Source organism: Solanum stenotomum, chromosome 1 (genome assembly GCF_019186545.1).
Source record: "Solanum stenotomum isolate F172 chromosome 1, ASM1918654v1, whole genome shotgun sequence".
In the NCBI taxonomy this organism is placed as follows: domain Eukaryota; kingdom Viridiplantae; phylum Streptophyta; class Magnoliopsida; order Solanales; family Solanaceae; genus Solanum; species Solanum stenotomum.
The window spans coordinates 6,391,686-6,419,426 of NC_064282.1; the positions used below are offsets into that span (position 1 = coordinate 6,391,686).

At 33.6% G+C, this 27,741-nt stretch overlaps 2 protein-coding genes and 1 long non-coding RNA gene across 13 annotated transcripts in view; 1 reads left to right on the forward strand and 2 right to left on the reverse strand.

Annotated features, from left to right (window-relative positions):
* The window catches only part of LOC125853602 (uncharacterized), a 54,283-nt gene that overhangs the window by 19,005 nt on the left and 7,537 nt on the right, over positions 1 to 27,741 (reverse strand). The window lies entirely within an intron of this gene.
* LOC125853606 (uncharacterized) lies at positions 1,984 to 17,337 on the forward strand. Of its 8 annotated transcripts, XR_007445188.1 has the most exons (7): positions 1,988 to 2,047; positions 2,326 to 4,889; positions 6,412 to 6,571; positions 6,905 to 7,056; positions 14,400 to 14,612; positions 14,955 to 15,105; positions 15,450 to 15,545. It is a non-coding gene; the product is annotated as an uncharacterized LOC125853606 (long non-coding RNA). The 8 variants fall into 8 exon arrangements; XR_007445189.1 differs by lacking the exons at positions 14,400 to 14,612; positions 14,955 to 15,105; positions 15,450 to 15,545 and adding exons at positions 7,378 to 7,555; positions 7,987 to 8,579; XR_007445184.1 differs by lacking the exons at positions 14,400 to 14,612; positions 14,955 to 15,105; positions 15,450 to 15,545 and adding exons at positions 7,405 to 7,555; positions 7,987 to 8,579.
* On the reverse strand, positions 17,582 to 24,697 carry LOC125853605 (2-carboxy-1,4-naphthoquinone phytyltransferase, chloroplastic). The gene is made up of 12 exons (XM_049533333.1): positions 24,393 to 24,697; positions 22,586 to 22,856; positions 21,550 to 21,653; positions 20,646 to 20,717; positions 19,953 to 20,091; positions 19,182 to 19,288; positions 19,017 to 19,107; positions 18,870 to 18,908; positions 18,675 to 18,785; positions 18,332 to 18,397; positions 18,007 to 18,155; positions 17,582 to 17,911 (listed from the first exon to the last, which is right to left on the reverse strand). Exons 1-11 carry the CDS (start codon positions 24,470 to 24,472, stop codon positions 18,024 to 18,026), a joined length of 1,212 nt encoding a protein of 403 aa, XP_049389290.1. The 5' UTR covers positions 24,473 to 24,697; the 3' UTR covers positions 17,582 to 17,911; positions 18,007 to 18,023.

Below are 27,741 nucleotides of genomic sequence, written 5' to 3' on the forward strand. Positions count from 1 at the left end.
AATATATGAACCACTTCATAATATATAAATATGTTTGTCACACCGTGTACATTTAAAACATTTCCATAATATGAATATAACAAAGTGGAGCTTTAAAAGCTAGGTAAATAATGAATTCTTCATCCGATCGAAGAATTTCGAAATACATGAATATTATGAGAATCAAAAATTAAATTAGTACTATAATTTAAACGTGAAGAAAAGAAATTAAAGTGAGATGTTATTATTTGGGACAAATCCATAGCCAAATTTAGCATCTCAGATGTGAAATTAATTGAGACGGTTGAATCACAAAAATATTAGAACAGATGCATCAAAAGTAATTTATAGTTACCAGCTAGATAAAGGCTTGTTCATTCCGTCTAAATTAAAAAAGATGATATATTTTTGCATTTTATGATAATTAAAGTATCTAATTCTTTTACATTCATTAAAAGAACTATGTATTTATATTCATTAAAAGAACTATGTATTTATATTCATTAAAAGAACTGCATAATTATATATTTTACATAAAAACTCTATCTTAAGTCGACACCTATTTTAGTTTTATATTCTTCAAACTTTTATTTATACAATTTTGTAGTATTTAGTATTTACCTCAGGTAGTTTCTTTAATTTTTTTAAAAAGAAAAAGATATATGATCGAATACCAATCGCTATATTTCAATCTTAAAAAGTAATATAGTACAAAATTATAAAACTTGTGAATCCAAAAGTGTAAGATTTGGGTCAATCAACTTGTGAAACAAAAATATAGCCATAACAATTAAGTTTCGATAGTATATAATACATAATAAAATTCTTCACGAAATTATACAAAATGATGAAAAAGGGTTAAAAAAAAGAGAGAAGAGGATCTTAACTATGCAAAATTGAATAAAAAATGCCTCCGATTAGCAGTTTAGTCTAAATATGTTCTTGCTGTCAATAGTTTGGTCCAAAAGTGTCACTATCATTACTTAATGGATCAAAGGTACATGAAATTATTATGTTTTAATTGTTAAAATGAGATTAAAAAGATAAAAAAAAATACTATTTCTCACTTATTTATTAGCTAAAGTGATTTTAAACTAAAAGAAAACAGTAATTAGGTTATTCAATAGTAATATTTGTATCAAGAATAGAATTGTTTAAGAAGAAAAAAAATACTAATTCTTATTAGATTTTTTTTTTTACCATTAAGTAAATAATAAATGTGTTTTTGCATCAAATTATATTAGCAGTATGAACATTTTTAGACCAAATTATTGACAACGGAAATATTTTTGAATCAAAATATTAATTGAGGGCATTTTTATTCGATTTCACATGAAGCCTTTAAAGGAAAAATTACTTAAATACACAACACTTCTTTACCTATTCTCAATATTTCCCTACTCTTTTACTAAAATACAAAAATCCCTTATTTTCCCCCAATTCAACTTAACCGGATACTTTATTAGTTTAAGTATCCGCCCGTTATTAATTAGAGTATCCGCGCTGCTATATTATGCATCCGCCCATTAATTAAGTATTCGTGCTGCTACCAACTTAATAATTTAAATATCCGCCCGTTATTAATTAAAGTATCCGCATTGCTATATTAAGTATCCACTGTTATATTATGTATCCGAAAAACACTAAAAAAAGGGATTTTTGGTAATTAATGAAAGAGTAGAGAAAGGAAGTAATTTCTTTCTTATACTATGTCATTTGCCTAATTTTTACTTTTTTAAAATCATTTTCCGTATATATCATAATAATTTTATGTTTAGGGCCATTTAAGTCAATTGAATTCTTGGGCGCGCATCCGCGATCCATGGGCCAGAAATCCATAACCCGGGTACTTTCGGCTATTTTATATGGGCTATAAAGTAACCCAACAAGGCAACAACGGAGAAACACAAAGAGTCCATGACCCGGGGATTTTCCCAAATCAACTCTGTCAAAACCCTAAAAGACCGTTTCTCGTGGCGGGTCGCAACACTCGCCATTTGTATCCATCGTATATTCATCGGACCCATTCTTCTTTCAGTTTCAGCAGTGGCTTCCATACCGAATCTAGGTATTGCAATTTTGGGAGTAAATAAATTTTTTTTGTGGATCAAGAATGTGAAAATGTCTACATAGATTTCAATTTTGGAAATAATTTTCTACATTGTATATAGACAGGAAGAAAACAATCCGAAACAGTAGACATAGTTGCTGCTTTTCTTCAAGAACTTCAAGAAACTATGATTTTCTTTATTTCCTTTTGTCCCAATTTTCCATTATTGATCTTTTAACTTTTTGTCTAAATAAAATGTATGAAGTTATTACTTAACTGATTATATTGATTTATAGGGTGTGGAGCTGAAAAAGGAAATGGATACAATGGGGTTTGTAAGTTCAAAGAAGAGTAAAGGGACATTGAGATATTGATTCAAGGTTGCAATGACCTTAAGCAACGTATAGACTTGTCTTGTGTTAAAGAAAATGCTGTGGTCTTAACAATTGGTTAGGAAAACCAATTCTAATGGTTCTAATTCTACAGGTGATTCCACATTTTCAAAGTGTCCATTTGACAATTAGAATTAGTTTTCATATCACTTGCAAAGGCCACAGGATTCACTTAAACGCAAGATGAATCGTTCTTTTGGTTTAGGGAGACAATGTTTCTTGCATCTGATGGCATGCAATTACAGAGAAGATGAGGTGTTTCTAAGTAGTATTTTGTATTTATTGGCTATGAGCCCTCAGACATTCAAGGTTTTACCTGTCCTGAGTGGTGGTAGTGGTTTGCAAGATTTGAAGCATATTATTACATTGTCAAATGTAAAGGATCATATTGGTTTTTCAGTTTGGTACATAAATGCCTCTTTAATTGCTACATGTGTATGTTTGTGTGTGTCTTTTTATATTTAAAATATTATATATCCTTATAACGATACAAGGAGAGAAAAGTGAATGTAGATTATTTCAGAAGATAAGATTACATTGTTACTTCTGACTGATACTCATTTATTTCTTGTTTCATGTCATTTCTTATCTTTCTTTGTTTTAGATATGATAGGCATTATTTTCTTTTCATGCCATTTATTCAATAAATTGATAATTGTTGTTTCTTGATATACTGTAATAGCTGATTGGATGCTCATTTGGCCTTTTCTCAGGCTCTTGCTTTGGTGATCAAGTAAGAATCGCTTAGTACACTGGTGTGTTTTTTATAAAGGAGATAGACTAGTGTTATTCTACAAGGAGATTACACAGGCAAATATGGACTTCTTAGTTTCCTGGTTGAGCACTATGCAAAACAGGAGGTTAGTAGAGTTCAAAACAAGTTATCTGATTCAGTTCTGTCCAGAAATTTTTAGAGAATATATAGTCAGAGGTCGATTGGTTGGCCACATAAGAAAGTATAAACACACACAAAATTCTGCATGTGTAATATACTATGTTTGGTTGGCAACATAAAACTTTGTATTGCTAATTTGATTTCCGGTGTAAAACTATGCATAACAAAATCCCCTCCATCCCAATTTAAGTGTCTTGGTTTGATTGAGCATAGAGTTTAAGAAACAAAGGGAGACTTTTGAATCATAAAAAAAGTGCTTTTAAGCACTTGTTTTTAAGCCAAAAACTATAAGTCCATCCAAACAAGCTCTAAGACACTTAAATTTGGGACGGAGGGAGTACTTCTTTTGTTGTGGTACTAACTATGTATTGCTAATAACAACATAATTATGTGCAATTCAGTGCATTATCTTATGTGGGATAGGATATGGAATAAAAATAGTAATTATCGATACTTGGATAAGAGTATCTAGAAGCATAAATATTGCTTTTAAAGTAGACAATTATTCCGCTCATAAAAATCAAATGGCCCCTCAAGGTATGGGTAGTGTGTGCCTATTTCCTATACAAAGACCTTGAGGACATGCAACAAATGGGCAGTAAGACTGGCAGATCTCTTGGTCAAATGTCTCTCCAACTCTTTTACGCCAAGTATTATCATATTCATGTGAGTAATATCTCTTTTATTGAGAATTGCTATATATGCCAAATAAACTTGTCCAATTTTTTTTATCACAGTAGCGGTAGATCACATCATAAAAAAAGATGTGCCATTATTGGGAAATACCTTACTTATTCCTAAATAATTTCTTTAAAAAGATTGTGGTCGGATTTTGTTATGGTCTTTATCTATCTCTATCACAAATCAAGTGTAATAACTGCGACTCTTTTAGGAGATATTTACACATTGCATTGTCAACCCGGTTGTACTCTTTGGTTGTAAGGTCCTGTCTGATCCAATTGATAGTAATTTGTGACCCCTCAGTGGTCATAATTATTTACATTAGGGTGTAAAAGGTACTCTATTGATCTATTTTCTTGTGAATTTGTATTCCTGATGTTTGGCACTTTTAGGATAATGGTAGCTGGTCGGTTCCATTCATTACTATTGAATTCTCAATGACTATCGACTTAGCTTGTACAGTCACACTCATTAGGCACTTGTATGAGAGAGATTAATTCAACCACAATCCATATAGTAGGCTTCTATAATCTGTCAATCTTAAACAAGAATTGGGAGAATCACATTTCTAGAGATCACACACTTTATATTGTGATTTTGGTATCAAAAATAGTAAAGGAAAGATGTAGAAATGGTAGTTTATTAATTCCGCAGTGTGTATTCAGTTATAAAGAAGGGAGGTATGATAGGATTTGCATGCGATTTTGTCCCACATCGTCTCCAAAGCAAAAAAACCATTCTTTTGTTAATCTATTTAGCGGCCTCTAGTTATGAACTTCAACACACAGCTATTGGGCCCGCCTAAGTGCGGGCCCTTGATGGCTCACATCACCTTGTAGGAAGGTCCTTCCAATGTTGCAGTATGCTGCAAATCTTGTCTGCACGTTTGCTGGTAATGTAACTTCTCCCTCAAGCCCTTGTTCCATTAAATTAGTTTTGTCCTTTTTCTGGTTTTCCTGTTCTCTGATTTTTGTGATAATTGTTCATCCTTAACTTTATATCCTTGGTATTTGCCTATAAGTTTTCTTTCTTTTTGTCTCCTTACCTTTGGGCGTTATGTTTTTCTTGTTTTTGTTGAAATACATTTGGAAAGAAAGAGAATTAAATTAAGTATAAGCTCTTAACACATATGAAGTTTCTCGTTCTTCTTTCAGATTTACCAGTTTCAATAAAAGCTTCTTGTTCTTCTTTTCCCTTCTTGTGCATCTATTTTGAAAGTCTTCATTCTTTTAGTTCGAGTACGACTTCTATCTTAAACCTCAGTTAAAAGCTTCATCCGAACAAGAACAGAAAAGGTATGTACTGACTAATTGAACGGTTTTGTTGACCCAAATATTGGAAGTTTTCACTCGTTCCACTCTCAATCTGGGTTTCTCTTGAATGATTTGGATAGTCGGCGAATGTTGGATGGTATATGGATTTATTCCTTCGCTGATTTTAAATGATTAGATTCTTGTTTCTTGTTCTGAGAATCTTAGATAAGATCTCAAAGCTAATCCTATGAAAGTGTTCTAAAGCTTTCTTTTGGATGTTTAATCATAGTTGACATTTTTAAATACAACATAGATAGCAAAAAGAGCATGCTTTATACTGCTGACATCGGAGCGTCTGGCTTATTATTTGCCAATTTTCCTATCTTTTCCTGTTATAAAAAATTAAACAAGCTTTACCTCATATAAATAACATCTAGTTTTTTAATTTTTCAAAGATGAACTAGTTCAGGCTGATTGGCTGAAATCCAGCTTGGTTAATTCTAATACCAAAAGAAACTCGTAAGCAGTGATTCTTCATAAATTTTCTGATTTATCATGTCTGCTAACCTTAAATGTCTGATAACATAAATGTAGAAAATAATTATTTTTTTTGCCACATTTGTCCTTAGTTTCCTTCAGCATTGTCATCCTGTCATTCAGCCCGTATTGGTATGAAATTTGTTGCAGCAGCCTCTTCACAAAACTCTGTATGCCACACCCCTTGATGACAATGGATGATAATGTGTGACGATGTAAAATTATAGTATATCGGTTGTTAACATGTCTCAGATTCGAAATAGAATGGTCTTTAATATCATTAATGAACTCTGTACACAACAAGTTTACCAAATAGTAGAGAACTACACTATCCATACAAACCAGAACCTCATGGGTGCACAAAGTTAGAAACACAATGCATTCCTCATATGTGCAAAGTCAGTTTTTACATCATTTAAGCTCTCATATACCTGTTTCCTATAGATCCACATTATTGCTAATGGAGAACATCCCAGATGTGTGCTTCGCATCATCCACTGTAATCTAGACTAATATGACTCTCCCACCACAGCTGTGTTGCCTATTGCAATGTAACAGGAAGTAGAGCATTTTCACATGAAGCACCAGCAGACAATTGACTTATGTGACCCTTTGCTTTCTCAGGCTCTTGGCTGTCAGCACCCCTCCCCATCTGCGATTCAAGCAATTAAACACACCTTTCTTGGTTCTATCCCACCTGCGATTCAAGTAATCAAACACACCTTTCTTGGTGCTGCCCGAGTTACAAATCCAGGCTATTAAACAACCTTTCTTGGTGCTCAAGGTATCGAAACCAATAAATGCAGGACCTACATATTTAAATTGAAATAGAATTGTCTTTCTGTATCAGTTACCATCATCAATTTTTTAAATCTTCTGTATTATGCATTCAAAGATTAGAACTTGGAAGCAGAAATTTGCCTAAATGAGAACTGTAGCAGGTTCTTTTTAATGTATAACATTTCCTTTTAGTTTATAGCCCTACATCTCTTCTTCCTTCCCTCCCAGACCTAGAAGTGTAACTTTCTTCATTGAGCCTTGCTTCATCCATCCACTGTATTCCGAACCTATTCAGCACTCTCACCATAGTTGTGTCACCACTTTTGCCATGTAACAGGAAGTAGTCCACACTATCAACTGTGCATTTGCACATGAAGCACCAGGCGTCAGTTGACAGATGTGATCCTTCACGCTCTCATGTTCTCGGCTGTAAGCATTGGACCCGAGTTGCGACCCAAGCTAATAAACATATCCTCCTTGGTGCTCAAGGTATCTAAACCAATAAGTTTGGGATCACACATCCAAATCAGAATAGAATTGTCTTTTGTATCATGCGTTCAAAGGTTGTAACTTGGAAGTAGAAGTTTGGCCAAGTGAAAACAATATGAGATTATTATTTTTTAATTTATAGCCATACAATTGTTTGGTATCTCATAACATTTTTGAGAAGAGTATATGGCATTTCATAGCATTTCTTTTGAATTTATAGCCCTACATCTCTTTTTCCTTCTCCCTAGGCCTATCTGTGTAACTTTCTTCATTGTTCCTGGCATCAGTGTATTCTAAACCAACTCAACACTCTCACCGCAGTTGTATTGCCACTTTGCAATGTAACAGGAAGTAGCCCACATTCTTAACTGTGAATTTGCACATGAAGCACCAAGTAACAGCAGTATATGTGATCCTTCGCGTACTCATGTTCTCTGCTGTCAGCACTGGACTGGAGCTGCGGACCAAGCTAATAAACACACCTTTCTTAGTGCCCAAGGTATTTAAACTAATAAATTGGGATCACACATTCAAATCAAGATAGAATTTTCTGTATCATGCATTTGCATAGGTTGGAACTTGGAAGCAGAAGTTTGGGCAAGTAAAAACCGTAAGAGCAATTTATTTTTAAGCCATACAATTGTTTGTGATCTCATAACATTTTTGGGAGGAGTACATGACCTTTTATGAAATTTCTATTTAATTTACCATCTAAAAAACAGCATTTTTTTTAATAGCTACATTATTCTTCATTTATCACCCTACTTTGTGGGATTATATTGGGTATGTTGTTGTCGTATCCCTGTATCTCTTCATCATTCTTCCCTAGGGATGTGAAACTTTCTTCATTGTGCCTGACATAGTCCACTGTATTCCAAACCAATTCTGCACTCTCACTATAGCTGTGTTGCCACTTTTGCAATGTAACAGGAAGTAGTCCACATTCTCAACTGTGCATTTGCACATGAAGCACCAAGTTAACAGCAGTATATGTGATCCTTCGGGTACTCATGTTCTCGGCTGTCAGCACTGGACACGAGCTGCGACCCAATCTGATAAACACACCTTTCTTGGTGCTCAGTTGGATCATACAACTCGTGGTATAAAGGAGAGGACTTATTCCTGGAGCCTGGTCAGTAATACTGGATTAGGCTGAATTGGCAATTAACCAGGCTGCGGTGCAAACTTGCTTTCTGTAAGCAAGATTCCGATGGATAAACTTACTGATAGTCCAGCAGTTGTAGAAGCTATAGAAATTAGAACCTCAGATTGGCGGAGTCTCCTATCAATCAGTGATTTCAAGGCCCGTTTGGGAGTCAAAAAGTCCAATGAACTTTTAGACTTTTGACTTTACAAATTAACAACTATGGTCCTTTTTTATATAAATCTTCACCATGCAGGTTGATTTAAACTCCTCTTGATCTAATATTATGTAAAAAAAAATAGTAGCTTTGATTTAATCAAAGCAATGTTGCTTCAATCAATGGAAAAATCTATCAAGAAATAAAATTGCTTTTTTTCTTCTTCCAATTCTCCTTGCCTTAATTCTCTATTTTATATAATGAATATATGAACCACTTCATAATAAATAAAAATATTTGCCTCACCGTGTATATTTAAAATATTTCCATAATATGAATATAACACAGAGGAGCTTAAAAAGCTTGGTGAATAAGAAAATTAATTTTGAAATACATGAATATTATGATAACCATAAATTTAATTAGTGCTATAATTTAAACGTGAAAGAAAAAAAATAAAAGTGAGATGTAATTATTTGGGACAAATCCATAGCAAAATTTAACATCTTAGATGTTAATTTAATTGAGATGGTTGAACCACAAAAAATTAGAACAGATGCACTAAATGTAATTAATGGTTACCAGCTAGGCAAAGGCTTGTTCATTCTGTCTAAATTTAAAAGATTGATATATATTTTGCATTTTCCGATGGCTAAAAGTATCTAATATATATATATATATATATATATATATATATATATATATTGCAAATTTCATGGATTAAGATTTATATTGCAATTATATAAAAAAGTTAAGTCGATGGTCTATTTTAGTTTTATTCTTTAAAAACTTTTATTTATACAATTTTGTACTATTTGCTATGAGTAGTTAATTTTTTTAAGAAAAAAAATATACATGATCGAATTATAAATCAACCTCTACATGTCAATTTTAAAACTAACGTAATACACAACTATAAAACCTGTATATCCAAAAGTATAAGATTTGGGTCGATCAACTTGTGAAACTGAAAAATAATCACACACAATTAAGTTTTAATTGTGTAAAACATATAATAAAATTCTTCACAAGACTATATAATTTATGGAAAAGTGTAAAAAATACCTTTAAATCATGTAAAATTGAACAAAATGTCCCAAGTTAGCAGTTTAGTCTAAAATATATTTGTTGTCAATATTTCGTCCAAAAATGCTTCTATGGTTAATTAATGGGTCAAAAATATTGTTTTTTTCAATACATTAGAAAAAAATCTTTTTCTAATGATGATTTTTTTTTAAAATTAGTAAATATTTATTCTACTTCAATTCATAAAAGATTAATAATTTTTTTTATCATTATCTAAATAAAATTGATGATAGAATTACTATGATCAATTAAAAAGGTACATGGAGTTATTTTATTTTAACTGTTAAAATGAGATTAAGAAGATAAAAAAAAAATTCTCCTTATTCATAAGCTAAAGTGACTTTAAAAGAAAATAATAATAATTGGATTCTATAATAATAATATTTTTTATTAGAAATAGAGTGTGTTTAAAAAGAAAAAATACTAGTAATATATTTGCCAGAAATCCATAACCCGGGTCATTCGGCTATTTAATATGGGCTATAAATAACCCAACAAGGCAACAACTGAGAAACACAAAAAGAGTCCATGACCCGGGTTTTCCCCAAATCCACTCTGTCAAAACCCTAAAAGACCCTTTACCGTGGCGGGTCGCAACACTCGCCATTTGTATCCATCCGGGTCAGGGTACATTCCTCGGACCCGTTCTTCCTTAGCATTGGCTTCCACACCGAATCTAGGTATTGCAATTTTGGGAGTAAATAAATTTTACATGTGAAGAAGATGGAAAAATAAATTTTGTATGTGATTCAAGAATGTGAAAATAAATTTTGTATGTGAATTAAGAATGTGGAAAATAATTTTGTATGTGAATCGAGAATGTGGAAAATAGATTTTGTATGTGAATCAAGAATGTGGAAAATAAATTTTGTATGTGAATCAAGAATGTGGGAGAAGTCTACATAGATTTCAATTTTGGAAATAATTTTCTACATTGTATATAGACAGACAGAGAACATCCGAAACAGGAGACTTAGTTGCTGCTTTTCTACAAAGAAACTATCATTTTCTTTGTTTTCTTTGGTCCCAATTTTGCATTATTGAACTTTAACTTTGTCTAAATAAAATGTATGGATTTATTACTTAACTGATTATATTGATTCATAGGGTGTGGAGTTGAAAAAGGAAATGGAGACAATGGGGCTTGTAGTTTCAAAAAAGAGTGAAGGGACATGGAGATATTGGTTCAAGGTTGCTAATAACCTTAAGCAACAAATAAACTTGTCTCGTATTAAAGAAAATGTTGTGGTCTTAACAAATGGTTAGGAAAACCAGTTCTAATGGTTCAAATTCTACAGCTGATTCCACATTTTCAAAGTGTCCATTTGAACAATTAGAATTAGTTTTCAGATCACTTGCAAAGGCCACAGGATTCACTTTAATGCAAGATGAGTCGATCTGTTGGTTTAGGGTGACAATGCTTCTTGCATCTGATGGCATGCAATTACAGAGAAGAGGAGTTGTTTCTAAGTAGTATTTTGCATTTATTCGTTATGAGCCTTCAGACATTCAAGGTGTTATCTGTCCTGAATGGTGGTAGTGGTTTGCAAGGTTTGAAGCATATTATTGCATTGTCAAATGTAAAGGATCATATTGGTCTTTCAGTTTGGTACATAAATGCCTCTTCAATTGCTATATGTGTATGTTTGTGTGTGTTTACATACATAATGTATATATGTATGTGTGTGTGTCTTTTTATATTTAAAATATTATATATCCTTATAATGGGAAATGTAAGCCATCTGCAACACATGAGGAGAGAAAAGTGAATGTAGATTATTTCAGCAGATAAGATTACATCGTTAGCTTCTGACTGATACTCTTTTATTTCTTGTTTCATGTCATTTCTTGTCTTTCTCTGTTTTTGATTTGATAACCATTATTTTCTTTTCATGGCATTTATTCAATAAAATGATAATTGTTGTTTCTTGATATACTCTAATAGCTGATTAGATGCTCATTTGGCCTTTCCTCAGGCTCTTGGTTTGGTGAACAAATAAGAATTGCTTAATACACTAGTGTGTTTTTGATAAAGGAGATAGACTTCTATTAATCTACAAGGAGATTACACAGGCAAATATGGACTTCTTAGTTTCCTGGTTGAGCACTATGCAAGACAGGAAGTTAGTAGGCATCAAAACAAGTTATCTGATTCAGCTCTGTCCAGAAAATTTTAGAGAATATGTAGTCAGGGATTGTTTGGTTGGCCACATAAGAAAGTATCACCGCACACAAAATTCTGCATGTCTAGTATACTATGTTTGATTTGCAACATAAAACTTTGTACTGCTAATTTAATTTCCGGTGTAAAACTATGCATAACAAATATTCCTTCCGTCCCAATTTAAGTGTCTTGGTTTGACTGAGCACGGAGTTTAAGAAACAAAGGGAGACTTTTCAGTCTCGTGGTCTTAAATTAAAAATGTGTGTAGTCTTTTAAATTTTGTGGTCTTAAACTTGCCAGGTAGATTGTTGAAACTGGAAAACTTACTAAATATAGAAAGAGACAAGTCTTTCTAGGACAGATCAAGAAGGAAAGTAAGATCATGTTTAGATTGGCTTATTTTAAGTGTTTTAAGCACTTTTTTAGTGTTTGGGTAAAATAGTGCTTTTAAGCACTTGTGTCTAAGCCAAAAACTACCAAGTCCATCCAAACAGACTCTACGACACTTAAAATTGGGATGAAGGGAGTACTTCTTTTGTTGTGGTACTAAAGTATGTATTGCTAATACCAACATAATTATGTGTGATTCAGTGTATTATCTTATGCGGGATAGGATATGGAATAAAAATAGTAATTATCGATACTTGGATAAGAGTATCTAGAAGCATAAATTTTTCTTTTAAAGTAGACAATTATTCAGCTCATAACAATCCCTACATTGATATTCATTGCATAACACTCCTTTACCATGATCCCTGCATAAACTAGTCCGCAAACCAAATGGCCCCTCAAGGTATGAATAGGGTGTGCCTATTTCCTATACGAAGACCTTGAGGACCTGTAACAAGTGGGCAGAGTAAGGCTGGCATGTCTGTTGGTCAGATGTCTCTCTAACTCTTTTAAGCCAAGTATTTTTTTTCTGATAAAGGTAACTTACTCTTTTAAGCCAAGTATTATCTCTTTTCTTGAGAATTGCTATATATGCCAAATATACTTGTCAAATTTTTTTATCACAACAGCGGTAGATCACATGTCATAAAAAAGATATGCCATTAATGGGAAATACTTTACTTATTCCTAAAGATAATTTCTTTAAAAAGATTGTGGTCGGATTTTGTTATGGTCTTTATCTATCTCTATCACAAACCAAGTGCAATGACTGCCCACTCTTTTAGGAGATATTGGCATATCGCATTGTCAAGCCAGTTGTACCCTTTTGTTGCTCTGTCCTGTCTGATCCAATTGATGGTAATTTGTGACCCCTCAGCGGTTGTAATTATTTGCTTTAGGGTGTAAAAAGGTACTCTATTGATCTATTTTTCTTGTGAATTTGTATTCCTCCACTTTTATGATAATGGTAGCTGGTAGGTTCTATTCATTACTATTGTAATTCTCAGTGACTATCCACTTAGCTTGTACAGTCACATTCATTAGGCACTTGCATGAGAGATATATTAATTCAACCACAATCAATATAGGAGGCTGCTATAATCTGTCAATCTTAAACAAGGATCGGGAGAATCACTTTTCTAGAGATCACACACTTTATATTGTAGATTTGGTATCAAAAGTAGTAAAGGAAAGATCTAGATTTTGAATGTAGAAATGGTAGTTTATTAATTCAGCAATGTATATGCAGTTATTAAGAAGGGAGGTATGATAGGATTTGCATGCGATTTTGTACCACATCGTCTCAAAAGCAAAAAATCATTCTTTTGTTAATCTATTTAGCGGTTTCTAATTATGAACTTCAATACACAGCTATTGGGCCCGCCTAACTGCGGGCCCTTGATGGCTCGCATTACCTTGTAGGAAGGTCCTTCCAATGAGTTGCAGTATGCTGCAAATCTTGTCCGCGCGTTTGCTGGCACATAGGGATCCAGGTAATGTAACTTCTCCCTAAAACCCTTGTTCCATTAATTAGTTTTGTCCTTTTTCTGGTTTTTCTTCTCTGATTTTTGTGATTATTGTTCATCCTTAACTTTATATCCTTGGTATTTGCCTACAAGTTTCCTTTCTTTCTGTGTCTTACCTTTGGGCGTTATGTTTTTCTTTGTTTTTGTTGAAATACATTTGGAAAGTAAGAGAAATTAAGTATAAGCTCTCAACACATATGAAGTTTCTCGTTCTTCTTTCACATTTACCAGTTAAAAAAAAGTTTCTTGTTCTTCTTTTCCCTTCTTGTGCATCTATTTTAAAAGTCTTCATTCTTTTAGTTGTAGTCCGACTTCTATCCTAAATCTCGGTTAAAAGCTTCATCCGAACAAGAACAGAAAAGGCATGCACTGACTAATTGAACGGTTTTGTTGACCCAAATATTGGAAGTTTTCAGTCGTTCCGCTCTCACTCTGGGCTTCTCTTGAATGATTTGGATAGTTGGCGAATTTTGGTTGGTATATGGATTTGTTTCTTTGCTGATTTGAAATGATTATTCTTGTTTCTTGTTCTGAGAATCTTAGATAAGATCTCAAAGCTAATCGTATGACAGTGTTCTAAAATTTTCTTATGGATGTTTAATCATTGTTGACATTTTTAAATACGAAATAGATAGCAAAAAGTGCATGCTTTATACTGCTGACATCGCAGTGTCTGGCTTATTATTTGCCAATTTTCCTATCTTTTTCACATAAGTGCTAATGGAGAACATCCCAGCTGGGTGCTTAGCATCGTCCACTGTATTCTGAACTAATTTGACACTCCCACCACAGCTGTGTTGCCTATTGCAATGTAACAGGAAGTACAGCATTTTCACATGAAGCACCAATCGACTTATGGATCCTTTGCCTTTTCAGATTCTCGACTGTCAGAACCCCTCCCCATCTGCGATTTGAGCAATTAAATACACCTTTCTTGGTGCTATCCCACCTCTGCAATTCAAGCAATCAATCACACCTTTCTTGGTGCTGCCCGAGTTACAAATCCAAGCTATTAAACAACCTTTCTTGGTGCTCAAGGTATCCCATCTGCAAATCAAGCAATTAAACACACGTTTCTTGGTGCTCAAGGTACCTAAACCAATAAATGTGGGACCACTCATTTCAATTGAAATAGAATTGTCTTTCTGTATCAGTTACCATTATCTATTTTTTTTAATTGCATAAATGAAAACTGTAGCAAATTCTTTTTAATTTAAGGCCATACTATTATTTGGGATATCATAACATTTCTGGGAGGAGTGTATGACATTTCATAACATTTCTTTTTAGTTTATAGTCCTACATCTCTTCTTCCTTATATCCCAGACCTAGCTGTGTAACTTTCTTCATTGTGCCTTGTATCATCCACTGTATTCCGAACCAATTCAGCGCTCTCACCATAGCTGTGTTTCTACTTTTGCAATGTAACAGGAAGTAGTCCACACTATCAACTGTGCATTTGCACATGAAGCACCAGGCGTCTGCTGACAGATGTGATCCTTTGCGTTCTCATGTTCTCGGCTGTCCGCATTGGACCGAGTTGCGACCCAAGCTAATAAACATATCCTTCTTGGTGCTCAAGGTATCTAAACCAATAGATTTGGGATCACACATCCAAATCAGAATAGAATTGTCTTCTGTATCATGCGTTCAAAGGTTGTAACTTGGAAGTAGAAGTTTGGCCAAGTGAAAACAATATGAGATCAAAAAAAAAAAACTATAGCCAATTATTTGGCATCTCATAACATTTTTGAGGAGTATATGACATTTCATAGCATTTCTTTTTAATTTATAGCCCTACATCTCTTCTTCCTTCTCCCTAGGCCTATCTGTGTCACTTTCTTCATTGTGCCTGGCATTGTCCACTGTATTCCAAAAATTCAGCACTCTAACCATAGTTGTGTTGCCACTTTTGCAATATAACAGGAAGTAGTATGCATTCTCAACTGTGCATTTGCACATGTACTGGGTGACAGCTAACGTATGTGATCCTTCGCGTTCTCATGTTCTCGGCTGTCAGCAGGGGCGGACCTACGTTGGGTCAAGCGGGTTCACTCGAACCTACTTCGTCGAAATTTTGTGCTTCTTACATGTATGAATTCAATATGTAAATAAAATGAACCCAGTAAACACTAAGGCGAAGCATGGCTAAGTGGTTTTAGCGGGGTCAATTCAACCACAAAGTATGTAAATAAAATGAACCTTGTAAACACTAAGGCGAAGCATAGCTTAGTGGTTTTAGTGGGGTCAATTCAACCACAAAGATGAGGGATCGAATCTCATTTTGTACAAAATCTCTACATGTTTTAATTTTTTTTAAGTCACTAGTGGTGGGTCCCAGAAGTTAATTAATTAATAGATCTACACCATTATAGTGCTAGATCAGTTTTCCATTCAAGTTTATTATTTGAAATTGGTTTATAGCTTTTAAAAAATGCAATTGTACTTTGTTTAAATTCTTCTATAAAATACCAAGTTGTGTGAAAAAACAAATTTCTTCCTCGGTATACATGAAGGTTGGGTTAGTGTGTTTTTATTTATTTGTTCATTTTACTAAATTATTTTCTTATTTTATTTATGATTATTCAAAATTGCTACATTCTTATAGTTATTAATAAGATTAATTCTCAACATTTTAAATTGAAGATATGTGAAAAATTTCAATCTTATTTTAGTAGTTGTTTACATGGTATATTTTTTTTGTTATGAAATGTTATTGTTTTGTTTGATTACTTTTTTCTTTTTAAATTGAACATCAACTCAAAATCCATATTTTCGAAGGTACAAGGGGAATATGAGTTTATATAAATCTGTGAATCGATCACGAACATTATAGGGGTGGAAGTGATCCTGGTTAGAGATCAAGGGATGTCGCCTCACATATGAGTAGCAAGAGGGCACTTATGCTTCGATGGTGGGGCCTTATGGAGAAGGCCCCAGCCTAATAGGGACATCACACTCCCCCACTTCAAGCACACCTCTGTATCGACTGAATTGCTCTTTTGGTCTAGTCAGGGAAACTGGTGAACTGCGCGAGCTGATTAGATGTGTGGGGCAGATGACTCGTAGTATTCTTTTTTGATCCAGCCTTTTCTTTGCTTGGGTAGTGAATCACCTACTAAAGAGGCATGCATGCACGCCTTATTTGAGACTACTAAGGCAGACGGTGTACTATTACATTAGAAAAGGAAAAAAGGGATCTAAGCAAGGCAAATGTCGTACACTTGAGTGATAAATCATCATTTATTTTAGACTCAAAATACCACATCAAAACATTTTTTGGGGCTAATTATGATTGTTACTACTGTCATGATTCATTATAATTTGAACCCACTTGAACAAAATTCTGGGTCCGCCACTGGCTGTCAGCACTGGACCCAATCTACAACACAAGCTCATAACACACCCTTCTCTCGGTATCTAAATCAATAAATGTGGGATCACACATGCAAATCAAAATAGAATTGTCTTCTGTATCATGCTTTCAAAGGTTGGAACTTGGAAGCAGAAGTTTGGCTAAGTGAAAACGAAAAACTATAGCAAATTGTTTTTAATTTATAGTCATTCTATTGTTCGGGATTGGGTGGAGTATATGACATTTCTTATATTTCGTTTTAATTTTATAGCCCTACATCTCTTTTTCCTTCTCCCTAGGCCGGCCTATCTGTGTAACTTTCTTCATTGTGCCTGGCATCATACACTGTATTCTTAACCAACTCAACACTCTCACCACAGTTGTATTGCCACTTTGCAATGTTACAGGAAGTAGCCCACATTCTCAACTGTGAATTTGCACATGAAGCCCCAGGTGACACCTCACATATCTGATCCTTCGCATTCTCATGTTCTCAGCTGTCAGCACTGGACCCGAGCTGCGATCAAGCTCCTTTCTTGGTGCCCAAGGTATTTAAACCAATAAATTAACCCCTTTCTTATAATAGTGTTGTATATCTTTTTTATTGACATTATTTTTTAATATCAATTTTACAGGCAAAATCAGTCACCATTAGGCAAACAGGATGTAACCTCTTACTATATGAGGGAAGACGTACGACAAAACATGGAGAAAGAATTATTAATTAATTAATTGTCAATAAGTACATCAGGAAACACTGATTTGTTGATGCATCACATTCATGCATTTCTTGAAAGTTCTTCTCAGTGCTCAAAAGAATTTTGGAAATTTAGTGAACTAAGGGCAGTTCAAGTAATCCAATGTCCATTGGATCGAGAACACAGTGCAGGCAGGCTATTGCCAAGAGCTTTGAATCTTTTCTCCATTTCCTTCTGTAGAAAGTTCATCTTGTAATTTGCATTCAAAAGAGCCTGAGTTTGAAAAAAAAATTACTCCTTGATGCTTTCAGGTCTCTCAGCGACAATGTGTATTCCTGAGATCAGACGTAGCCACTAAATCAGGAAAAAGTCGTTCTCACTTCTCACGTAAATGCTATATTCATACTTCACTAACCACGAAAAGCCTAACCTGATGAATTCTATGATTCAGAATATTGGTTTTGGAACAGGATATCTAGCAACCATTTTAGCTGCTACCAAGCCAGCAGCCAGAGCCACTCCAAATAGAGCATGAAGTCTCACACAGTAATACTTTGCCATAAAGATCTTTGATTTGTCCTAAAATATTGAAGTTCAAAATCATGACTCGAATGAACATTGATTGCCCAAACGGAGAGCAAAGTAGATATAAGTCAGAGGAGGATATACATTTGCATTTTCTATTTATCCAACATTACCCCAACAATGACCAAGATGATGTTTTAGTGGAAGAATAAAACAAAATCTTCACTCACCTTATGGTTCTTCTCCACATAGCTAACTACGAGTTTTCCCATTGGTATTGTTAAAGCACAAAGAATCTGGAAGAAATTGATACTGGATTAGATAGTGGAGCATATCTAAGTATCCAGAATTTGAAGGTTAAAAAAATAACATTAAAATCGCCAACACAAAATCCATATCAGGTTTATCACAACTTAGTAAACTTCTTTGGTGACTACAAGTTCAAGAAATTGTTTCTGGTTAAAACCAAATGAACAAAATCTTCCCAAAACATGTACGTCGCAGATAAACAGAAAATGAAATTTCTCATTGGTAATTATTGTAACCACATTAAGAAACCATATAAAGACTTACAATGCATGTAAATGGAAGTGTTTGAGTGAAACCAAGAAGAAGCATCCCTGAATAGAGTGTTGCCACACCCACTTTTACAACTCTAGAACCAGCTCCTGTACCAAGCCTAACCTGAACTCAGAGGCAAAAATACAAGTGACCACTAGTTCTTCCATTTCTACTTGAACTTTTGATGTCTGACCTAGGTGTACTTACCAGTGGAGAAAACTTTCCCACGGCCTTATCCCCTTCTACCTGAATTTTGTATCAGATGAATGAGTTGCAAGTACTGGTAAAATAACGGTTAATAACAAATTATTTCCCACAATGATGGAGTCAGGGAAGGTAAGGAGACCTTATTACCTGGTGGAAATGACTACAGAACAGGATAAGTGATGTTGTGAAACCAACAAGTGCTGATGCTGAAAGTGTTGTATATGTGATTGGGAGCTCACTGAAATGCATATTAGACTAGATTTAGTTATGTGTAAAAACCTTCATTATATGGGTATTAATAATAAAACAAACCTGGTGCTGCTTTGAAGCAAGTAAAAGGCAGTCGTAGCAAAAGGACCAAATGCAGCAAAGCACAAGGGTTCCCCCAGACCTTGGTAACTTAACCGAAACGGCGGGCACTACAAGACAGTTTGTTAGAAGCAACGGAATCCAATGATTTACATATTGAGGGGACAGAGAGACAATAAACACCTGAAATTACTCAAATCTCCCATACGGCATAGAGAGAGGGGGGGGGGGGGGGGGGGGNNNAGAGAGAGAGATTAGCACAGAAGCCCACTAATTTAATATTAAAAACATTAAAATAAGATCTTTGTAGTTTAGCATGGAGAACAAGAGGACAAGACAGGTGCTGTAATAGAAACTGCTGAAATTATTTTTCTTTTTTTAAAGAAAATAGTTGGTATTAAGCAAGCTCCATTGATGGAAACTTTGAACAGATACAGCTGAGGGAGAAAGAGGAAAGTAGGATCAGGGAAAAGAGGAATTGAAGTTCAAGAAGTCTGACTACTTCTTAATCCCAATGGGAAATTGAGATTGAGACAATGATAGATTGATTGATTGCACTTGGATTAGATATTTTTTTAGAAGAAAATTCGATTTCCAAGCACTGTAGCAATTAGCGGGGTTATAAGAAAGAACCATTTATAAAGAGGATCTTCGCCACTTCAATTAAGATGTTGAATTTCCTATGCTAACCAGAATAATAAATGTTGCTTATGGAGCAATATATGCAGGATCAGAAGTATAGAAGATTCCATTGGACTAAATTATTTGAATTACCTGATATATGTAACCACAAGTAATTGCAGAAGCTAATAGTAATATAGCACGTAGATTTGCAGCCTCCACAGATGTATAAGTAAGCCCCAAGAAACCAAGAGCAAGTAACAAGCAAGCAGCAATGAATGTTCCTGTGCGGCTTACACCAAGATTACAAAGCAAAGTGAGTCAACCTTAAAACTGTAATTCCAAACAAATTAATATAAGGCCATTGCATGACCACATTGTTAAGGCAACCTTATACAGGAAAAGTCACAGGAACTTAATATTCACAAACTGAAATATGGAGGTAGTCTGAGAAAGAGTGACTTTAGTTGATACATCCTCTTTATTTATTTTTTAGAAAGGTAACATTTTAGTTGACACATACTTTTAGTCAGCAAAAGAGTTGACTCTAGGACATACTTGAGACAGGTTATTGACTTATCTAGCTTGTACCTATAATCCAGTAACTATGATAAATAGCAGTCTGACTGAAGGATGGTCAATATACAGGTTATCCTGCCCCCTTCATGTATTCAATGACAATGATTTCAAGCATAAGAATTAAGAGCTCAATATACACAGCCATGCACTTAATTTTCAGAAAATTAAGGTACATCATCCTATTCAATATAAGTAAGATCAAAAAAAAAAAAAGGAAACAAAACAAAATAGTAATGCGATTGCCATGGCAGCGGTAGAAATTTTTACCTGCCAACAATGTTCACAACTGACTCTTTCTTGTCCTTATCAGCTCCTGTGTCAAAATCATAAACGTCGTTGCTGCCCAGATTACAGAGATATTGATATAGAGTGCAAGATGTTTAACAAGGACATTATAGTCCTTACTTATAACATAACCATAAAAAATAAAGTCACATGCATTATAATGAAATACAATCTTTTTAAAACAAATCAGAATTATTCCTATTACAGTGCACCAAGACAATGTCAAGGGTTGGCTAGCGGTCAATAAGTGGGTTGAGAACCATAAGGTCTCATGTTCAAATCCCAACGGAGGCAAATACTAGGTGATTTTTTCCCATTTATCAAAGCCTTGGTGGGCAGAATTGCCTAGTACTTGAGTTGGTGGGAGATAGTAGGTACCCCGTTAAATAAGTTGAGGTGGCGCGAGCTAGCCCAGACACCACGATTTTTTAAAAACAGTGGGTTTGTTGCTTAACCACTTCCATCTACCAAGTTAACCCAAATATCTCTCTCATATGTTCAGAAACAATCTCAAAATATACAATTCTTAACCAAGGCAACATGGAATTACACTTAAGGGTAGAAGAGACAAGAAAATGTAATGAAAGTAAATGAAAAGAAAGGGGGAAAAGAAGCAGAGGACTAGAGAAGAAATCAAGATTTTCAAGAACTAACCCCTCTAATATAAAAGTCCTACCCCTATCCTTATTCGTTAATTGTTGCAACAAATGTCATTCAATCAAGTGCTGAATATTGAAGAGGATTTGATCGTATCCAAATGTCATTCAATCAAGTGCTTCTTGCACTAGACAACTTTGACTAGATGGTGAAAGCACATCAAAGTATTTCCACCTTGCCACCATGATCAAGTAGTAGATGGAATTCCCAAAGACAGTAAAACACACACCTTAAATTAAGCCAAGTGATGATAAAAACTGAAGATGCCAACAGCATAAAATAACGCCTAGCAGAAAAGAGGCCTGTCTGCAAATAAGCAGCTGCACTCCCCACCTATTCATGAGGAGTACCAAAAGAACAGTGAGATTTTAGTGGAATGATATTGCAAAATCTGTTCAGTATAAGCATAGACGGTTTTACTATAATTATTCACCACAACAACAAAACCAAAGGTAAATTTGGAAATCTCTTTAGCTAGATCAAGTGAAAACCACTAACACCAAACCAAGATGGACTTCAAGAAATAAGAACAAAATGGATTTTTTGCTCAACTAAACTCACAATCAAACTTTTATGTATAAAAGTGAATTCTCTCTTTACACTAAAGATAAATGAATAGAAGTGAGTTTTTTATAAGCCTAACATCACTCTCACTTTAATAGAACAATCTCCTAATTCTGTTTTTCCAAATAAAGCCAAAAACGACCTAACAATGACATCCTCCTAGTTGTCTTCTTTTTCTTGCCAATCTTTTGAGCAACATGATCATGCTATTTCAATGGAATACATAATTTCTTGCCTATCTAGTAATCACCATCACTCTCACATATTTAAGTTTACCTGTTCCTGACGACAGTCCAGGCTGTTCAATTTATTACCATTTACAGTAGTCGTCTAGTTGCAGTTATAGGTCTAGCTAGCTTATTTAGTTTATTTACTATGGCGATTCTGCCTCATATCCAATCTGCAAATAAAACTTCTCAACAAATATTATAAAAAATCCACCACATTTTTCTTGCTAGGTAATTTAAGCTAACATATTTAACAAGTAGCCACAGTTAGCCTTTGTATAGATTGGTTTCACAAGACTAGCACTCATAATGATTGCTTGCATTTTGAATCTCAATAAACATAAGAAACTAGTTAGGTTTTACCTTCACATTATGCCATTCACATAGGTTTATATCCAAAATTCAAACAACATATCTGGTTGAAAATGTTAAAACTCGAAAGGAGACTCTACAGTTGATAACTTCAAAACTTACAGTTAGAGGAACTAAGGCAACAGAGTATATTGGCAATTTGATTGCCCTCCATATCAAAGTAGCTTGTGAGATATTTTCTTCATTTTCCTCAGAGGTAGCATCATGTTGCTGCACTTTACACATGAAGAAACCTCTCAGGCTTAATTGCCATTGCCTGACTTCTTTCCATCTTAAGTTAATAACACTGCTGGATCTTCCTGTGCTTTGGAAGCAACAGATTGATCTTTGTGTGACATGTGATGGTAGTGAACAAGTCCTAAAGATAAAATTCCTGTCAAACCGCATAATGTCAAGGTCAGAAAAGATTCAATTGCTGATCAGGGATTGAACTTAAATTGTTTTCAGACATTGTGGTAACTATTCAAAAATCAAGCCCAAAGATGATCATCATCTTTGGGACGTTCAGCAATCAAATGACAAGCAAACATTTTCTAGCATTTGCAAATTCAACTATCTAAACAGCTAAATATTTAATAAGCTACAGAAGGAAAGGAATGAAAGGAAACATTCATTCTTTCCATTACTAAGAACAGTACAACCTGAAGGTATCAAATAATTCATTTTTTTTTCAAAATGAGTTCCCTATTGAGAATTTGGGAGGCATTATTTGACTAATAAGATAACAACATTTTGCAATGGCTTACTTCACGGAGGTTTACAGGCATTAGGTAGCATTAGTGTAAAGTGCAACACATTCCCCCATTGAATGAATAAAACATAATGTGTTGAAGCTACACATAAGCAAATATATCCACAGAACAGATTCATTACATGAATTTTGATATTTCCTACGGTTACATGCCCTGCATTCATGTGTACTAATGTGGATAGACACGATTGCATTTATGTTTAAACATATCCACAAAATGTATTCACCTCATGCATTTTGACATTTCCTGAAGTTGAGTAGCCAAAGACAGTGATCCTCCATTTTTGTATATGCAAAAATATTGATCACATACTAGTCTAAAACATATTCGCTGTTTCAGCCATACCTATGTTAATAAATAATTCCCCATAAAAATTATTTGCTGGTGTACCAAACAGGGTGTGGAGTCCCCACTCCATTAATGTTTTAAGCATGCTTGTTACAGGTAAACGAGTAGCATCTCCAGCTCTGGAACTAATTATTTAGAAAATGACAATTACATTTAGAGTCAAGTGCTTCTTGACTCAATCCCAGGGTATAGACTAGTGGTCAATAAAGTGAATTCAGAACAATGAGGTCTCACATAAAAAAAGCCCACAGTAAACATACCAGGTGATTTCTTCCCATTTATCCAAACCTTGATGGACAGATTTACCCGGTACTTGCACTAGTGGGAGGTAGTAACTACCCGTGAAATTAGTCGAGATGCGAGCAAGTTGGCTCAAACACCACGATTATTAAAAATATTACTAACATATAGTGCATCACATATATCTTTCAAATGAATCATACAAGATACACCAATCCCACACTTTCCTACTTCCTCCATTTCAATTTGTTTTCCTTATTTTCTTTTTTTTAGTCCGTTTACGAGAGAATGCCTCTTTACCTTTTTTTTTTTTTGCAACTTTTTAATTTAAACTTTACACATGAGACATTTAAGACCATGAGATTAAAAAGTATTTTGGTACATACATGAAATTCAAAAGTCTTCGTTATTCCGTACAAAGACAAACAAATTAAAATTGTAGGGAGTATGACAAATAAACTAAACAAAGCCCAACATCACACCTTTTTCAGTGAAAAACTTTATCTTGGAGATTAGTCTGTAATACTCACACAACACTAAAGTAAAGAAAACAGGAGCAATAAACTTGCCTGGAAGAAGTAGGCGCATGACTACTCTTATTAAAGGCAGAAACAAGAATTGGACCATTGAAAGCGGCTGACGATGCCATCAGTAACTTCCAATACCAGTTAAAGCATCAGCCAAAATTGGGATTTTGAAAACATCACCACTGATATTGAGAATAAAGAGACACCCAGAAGAAGAAAAAAAAAAAAGAATAGCCAAAACCACAAAATATTAGTGTATCAAAGTAGAGAACATATGAAAAGTAGCAAAGTTTATCCGTATCAAGAATCAAGAATTTCAAGAAACAGCAGTTTTTAGTTTCTTCAGCTGTTATCTGTGGAAGAGAGTGCAAAAGATAAGCCTATCAGTTGACGAACTGTTGATAAGGAAGAAAATGACAAAATTGGCCCCTTATTTTCAATGGCAAGTACAAAATAATTCCCTTTTTTATATACACCGAATAATTTTACTCCTTTAAATTTGTTAAAAATTACAATATTTTTATTTTCCATTGAATATTTACGAACCTAAACAATTAATTTTGACGAAAATCATGAAAAAAAAAAAACTAACGAAAAGTCGCATTTAAAGATAATAATCTTTTTCATCTGTCTAGTTGGACAAAATAATTAGTACTCCTCAATTAAAATATATGACCTCTTTCATTTTATTTTATGACAATTTAGTTTCAATTTTCCACATGATAAAAAGTTTTTTTTGTTTTTTTAAATTTTGTGTAAGTTAAACTAAGTGATTTTTTTTTGGTGAAATAGTCTGATGAACCATTAGGTATGAGTTTATATTCTAAATCATTTTACTTGACATTTTGTCAACTGAACCGTTAAACTAATGATATTTTAAGCCCTTCTGAGTTAGCATTGATCAAGCTTGCGTGGAAACTCAATTATTAAGTTGACACAAACACGTAATTTCACGCGTTGAAGGAGCATGAATATCAAAATTTCGACTAAAAATAATTATTAATTTTTAAATAAGACCAAAAATAAGAAAATTGTAAGTAATTTTTTTCCCACTTCTTTCTTCTTTTCCCACCCCACCCCACTCCATTCTTTTTTCTTTTTCTAATTATGTGTGTCTTGTTCCCCGTCCAACCCTTATTTCTCTCTTTCTCCCCTTCCCAACCTTCTTCAATTTTTTTTCCTTTTTTTTTTTCATATTTTCTTTCTTACTAGATAAACAAAACGTGGTGTAGATCTGTGTTTTCTTCTTATATTTTAGGTAATTTACAACTCATAAGGTGAGAAGATTCAATAGTCTTTAAGGATGAACAGACATTGTTGAATATCTTTGTGAAATTATGTAAAATGTGTTAATATAAAATTGTGTACAAATATTATGATATTGACGTATCTTAATGATGATTCATTGACATCAATGGAGAAAAGGAATTTATGGTGGTTCAAAGGATGGATGTAGACGTTGATAAAAAATACAATTGAGAGTTGCGAATGATGAAAACTTTGAGACAAATCGAACTATGATCTTTAAAAACTTGAAGAGCCTCGTCACAACCATAGAAAATGATAGTTTGGGAAAAAATGAAGGATAATGGAGATGGTGTTAATGGTGGTTGTGGCCTAGAGGGTTGAGGGAGGTGGAGAAAAGGTGGGAGAAATAATTATTTTATTTTATTTTATTTTTTAAAATAGAATTTTTTTTATTTTTTGTATTTTATGGAGTAACATTTTTTATTAATAATTTTAGGATAACATTTTTGATTAATAATTGTAAAATAGTTATGAAATAATTATGACATGACATTAATATATATGACATGTCATTTATGAAATAATTATTGTTGGAGGGTTTTAAAAATCTCATTTTAATTGAGTTTAGGATTCACTTGACAAATAAACAAGTAGAAGAATTCGGATACAAACTCTTACAATTATAAAGGTCTATCGAATCATTTCACATTTTTTTTAAAACCGAAGAAGTACCTAATAAATAGGGCCATGTAGGGGTTATATCATCCCCACGCAATAGTAGAATATTAATTACAGAGAAGGGTCCAAAATGCCCCTCAAATATTTGAATTGTTACAAAACTACCCTCCATCCACCTATCAGCTCTAAAATACCCCTGATGTCCACCTTTCGGCTCAAAAATATCTTCGATGTTAATCATTTGACTCATATTTGCCCTTATTTTTAATAGCTCCCTTAAGGTAAAATTAATAAATATTTATTTATTATATTGCTTAATGTGATTGGTCCAAATTGAAACCCTTCTCAAATAAATAATAAAAATGATATTTTTAAAATTTCTATTTTTCTATAAAACCACTTATGATTCATATTTTGACCCGATACACTTGAAAATAATATTGAAAAAATAATTTCATGATATCTTCCTAATAGCCTATTTTAAATCAATCCAATTTATTATAACGTAACCCAACTCATAAATGGGGATCCAACTAAAATCCTTATTTACCCCAACTGATTGTCCATCTAAAAATATTATTATTTTCATGAATATAAAATTTTCTCTCAATTATCCAAATGTCTTGATCATTTTCTCTTTTATTCCTTATTTTAATCTCTTATTCTTAATTAAGATATCCAACACTAAAACTTAAAATGAACTCACATATTTATATTTCCTTCTTTTAATTAGTATTATTGTCATGATGGGATGAGGGTGGGGATAAAAGACATGATTATTTTTATTTTTAAATTTTTAATCTTGGGTACACACAAAAAAATGTAATATTTGTACATATTTGCTTGATTAAGTCATCTTTTATTGAACTAATTATTTCTATATGAATGCATCGTTATTTTCCTCCTTTTTTCCTCTCTTGTTTGTCATAAATAAAAAAAATAAAATTGTGGACAAGATCCAAATAGATTTTTTTTTTTGGAAGAGATAGGAAGTAAAGGGCCGAGATGGAGTAGTTTAGAGAGTAGATGTCTAACCTTTTTATCATTTTAAATTTACTATGAAATTCAAAATCAAGTAAATTATGTGAGCTTATATATTAAGTAATTTCAAATTATTTTAACGGAAAAGGGCCTAAAATTCCCTTAAACTACGAGATTCGGTACAATATTACCCTCCATCCACCTAATGAGTGTGATCCGTTAGACATAAGAGTATTTTTTAGCCGAAAGGTGGACGCCAGGGGTATTTTAGGGCCAATAGGTGGATGAAGGGTAATTTTGTACCAATTCAAATACTTGAGAGGCATTTTAGGCCCGTCTCCGTATTAATTAAGGTTCAGATCATGATTAGATCCAATTGTGAATATTAAATTATATTCCCTCTGTCCCTAATTATTTGTCCACTTTTCCTTTTATAGTTGTCCCTAATTACTTGTCCATTTTGACAAATCAAGAAAGGACAATT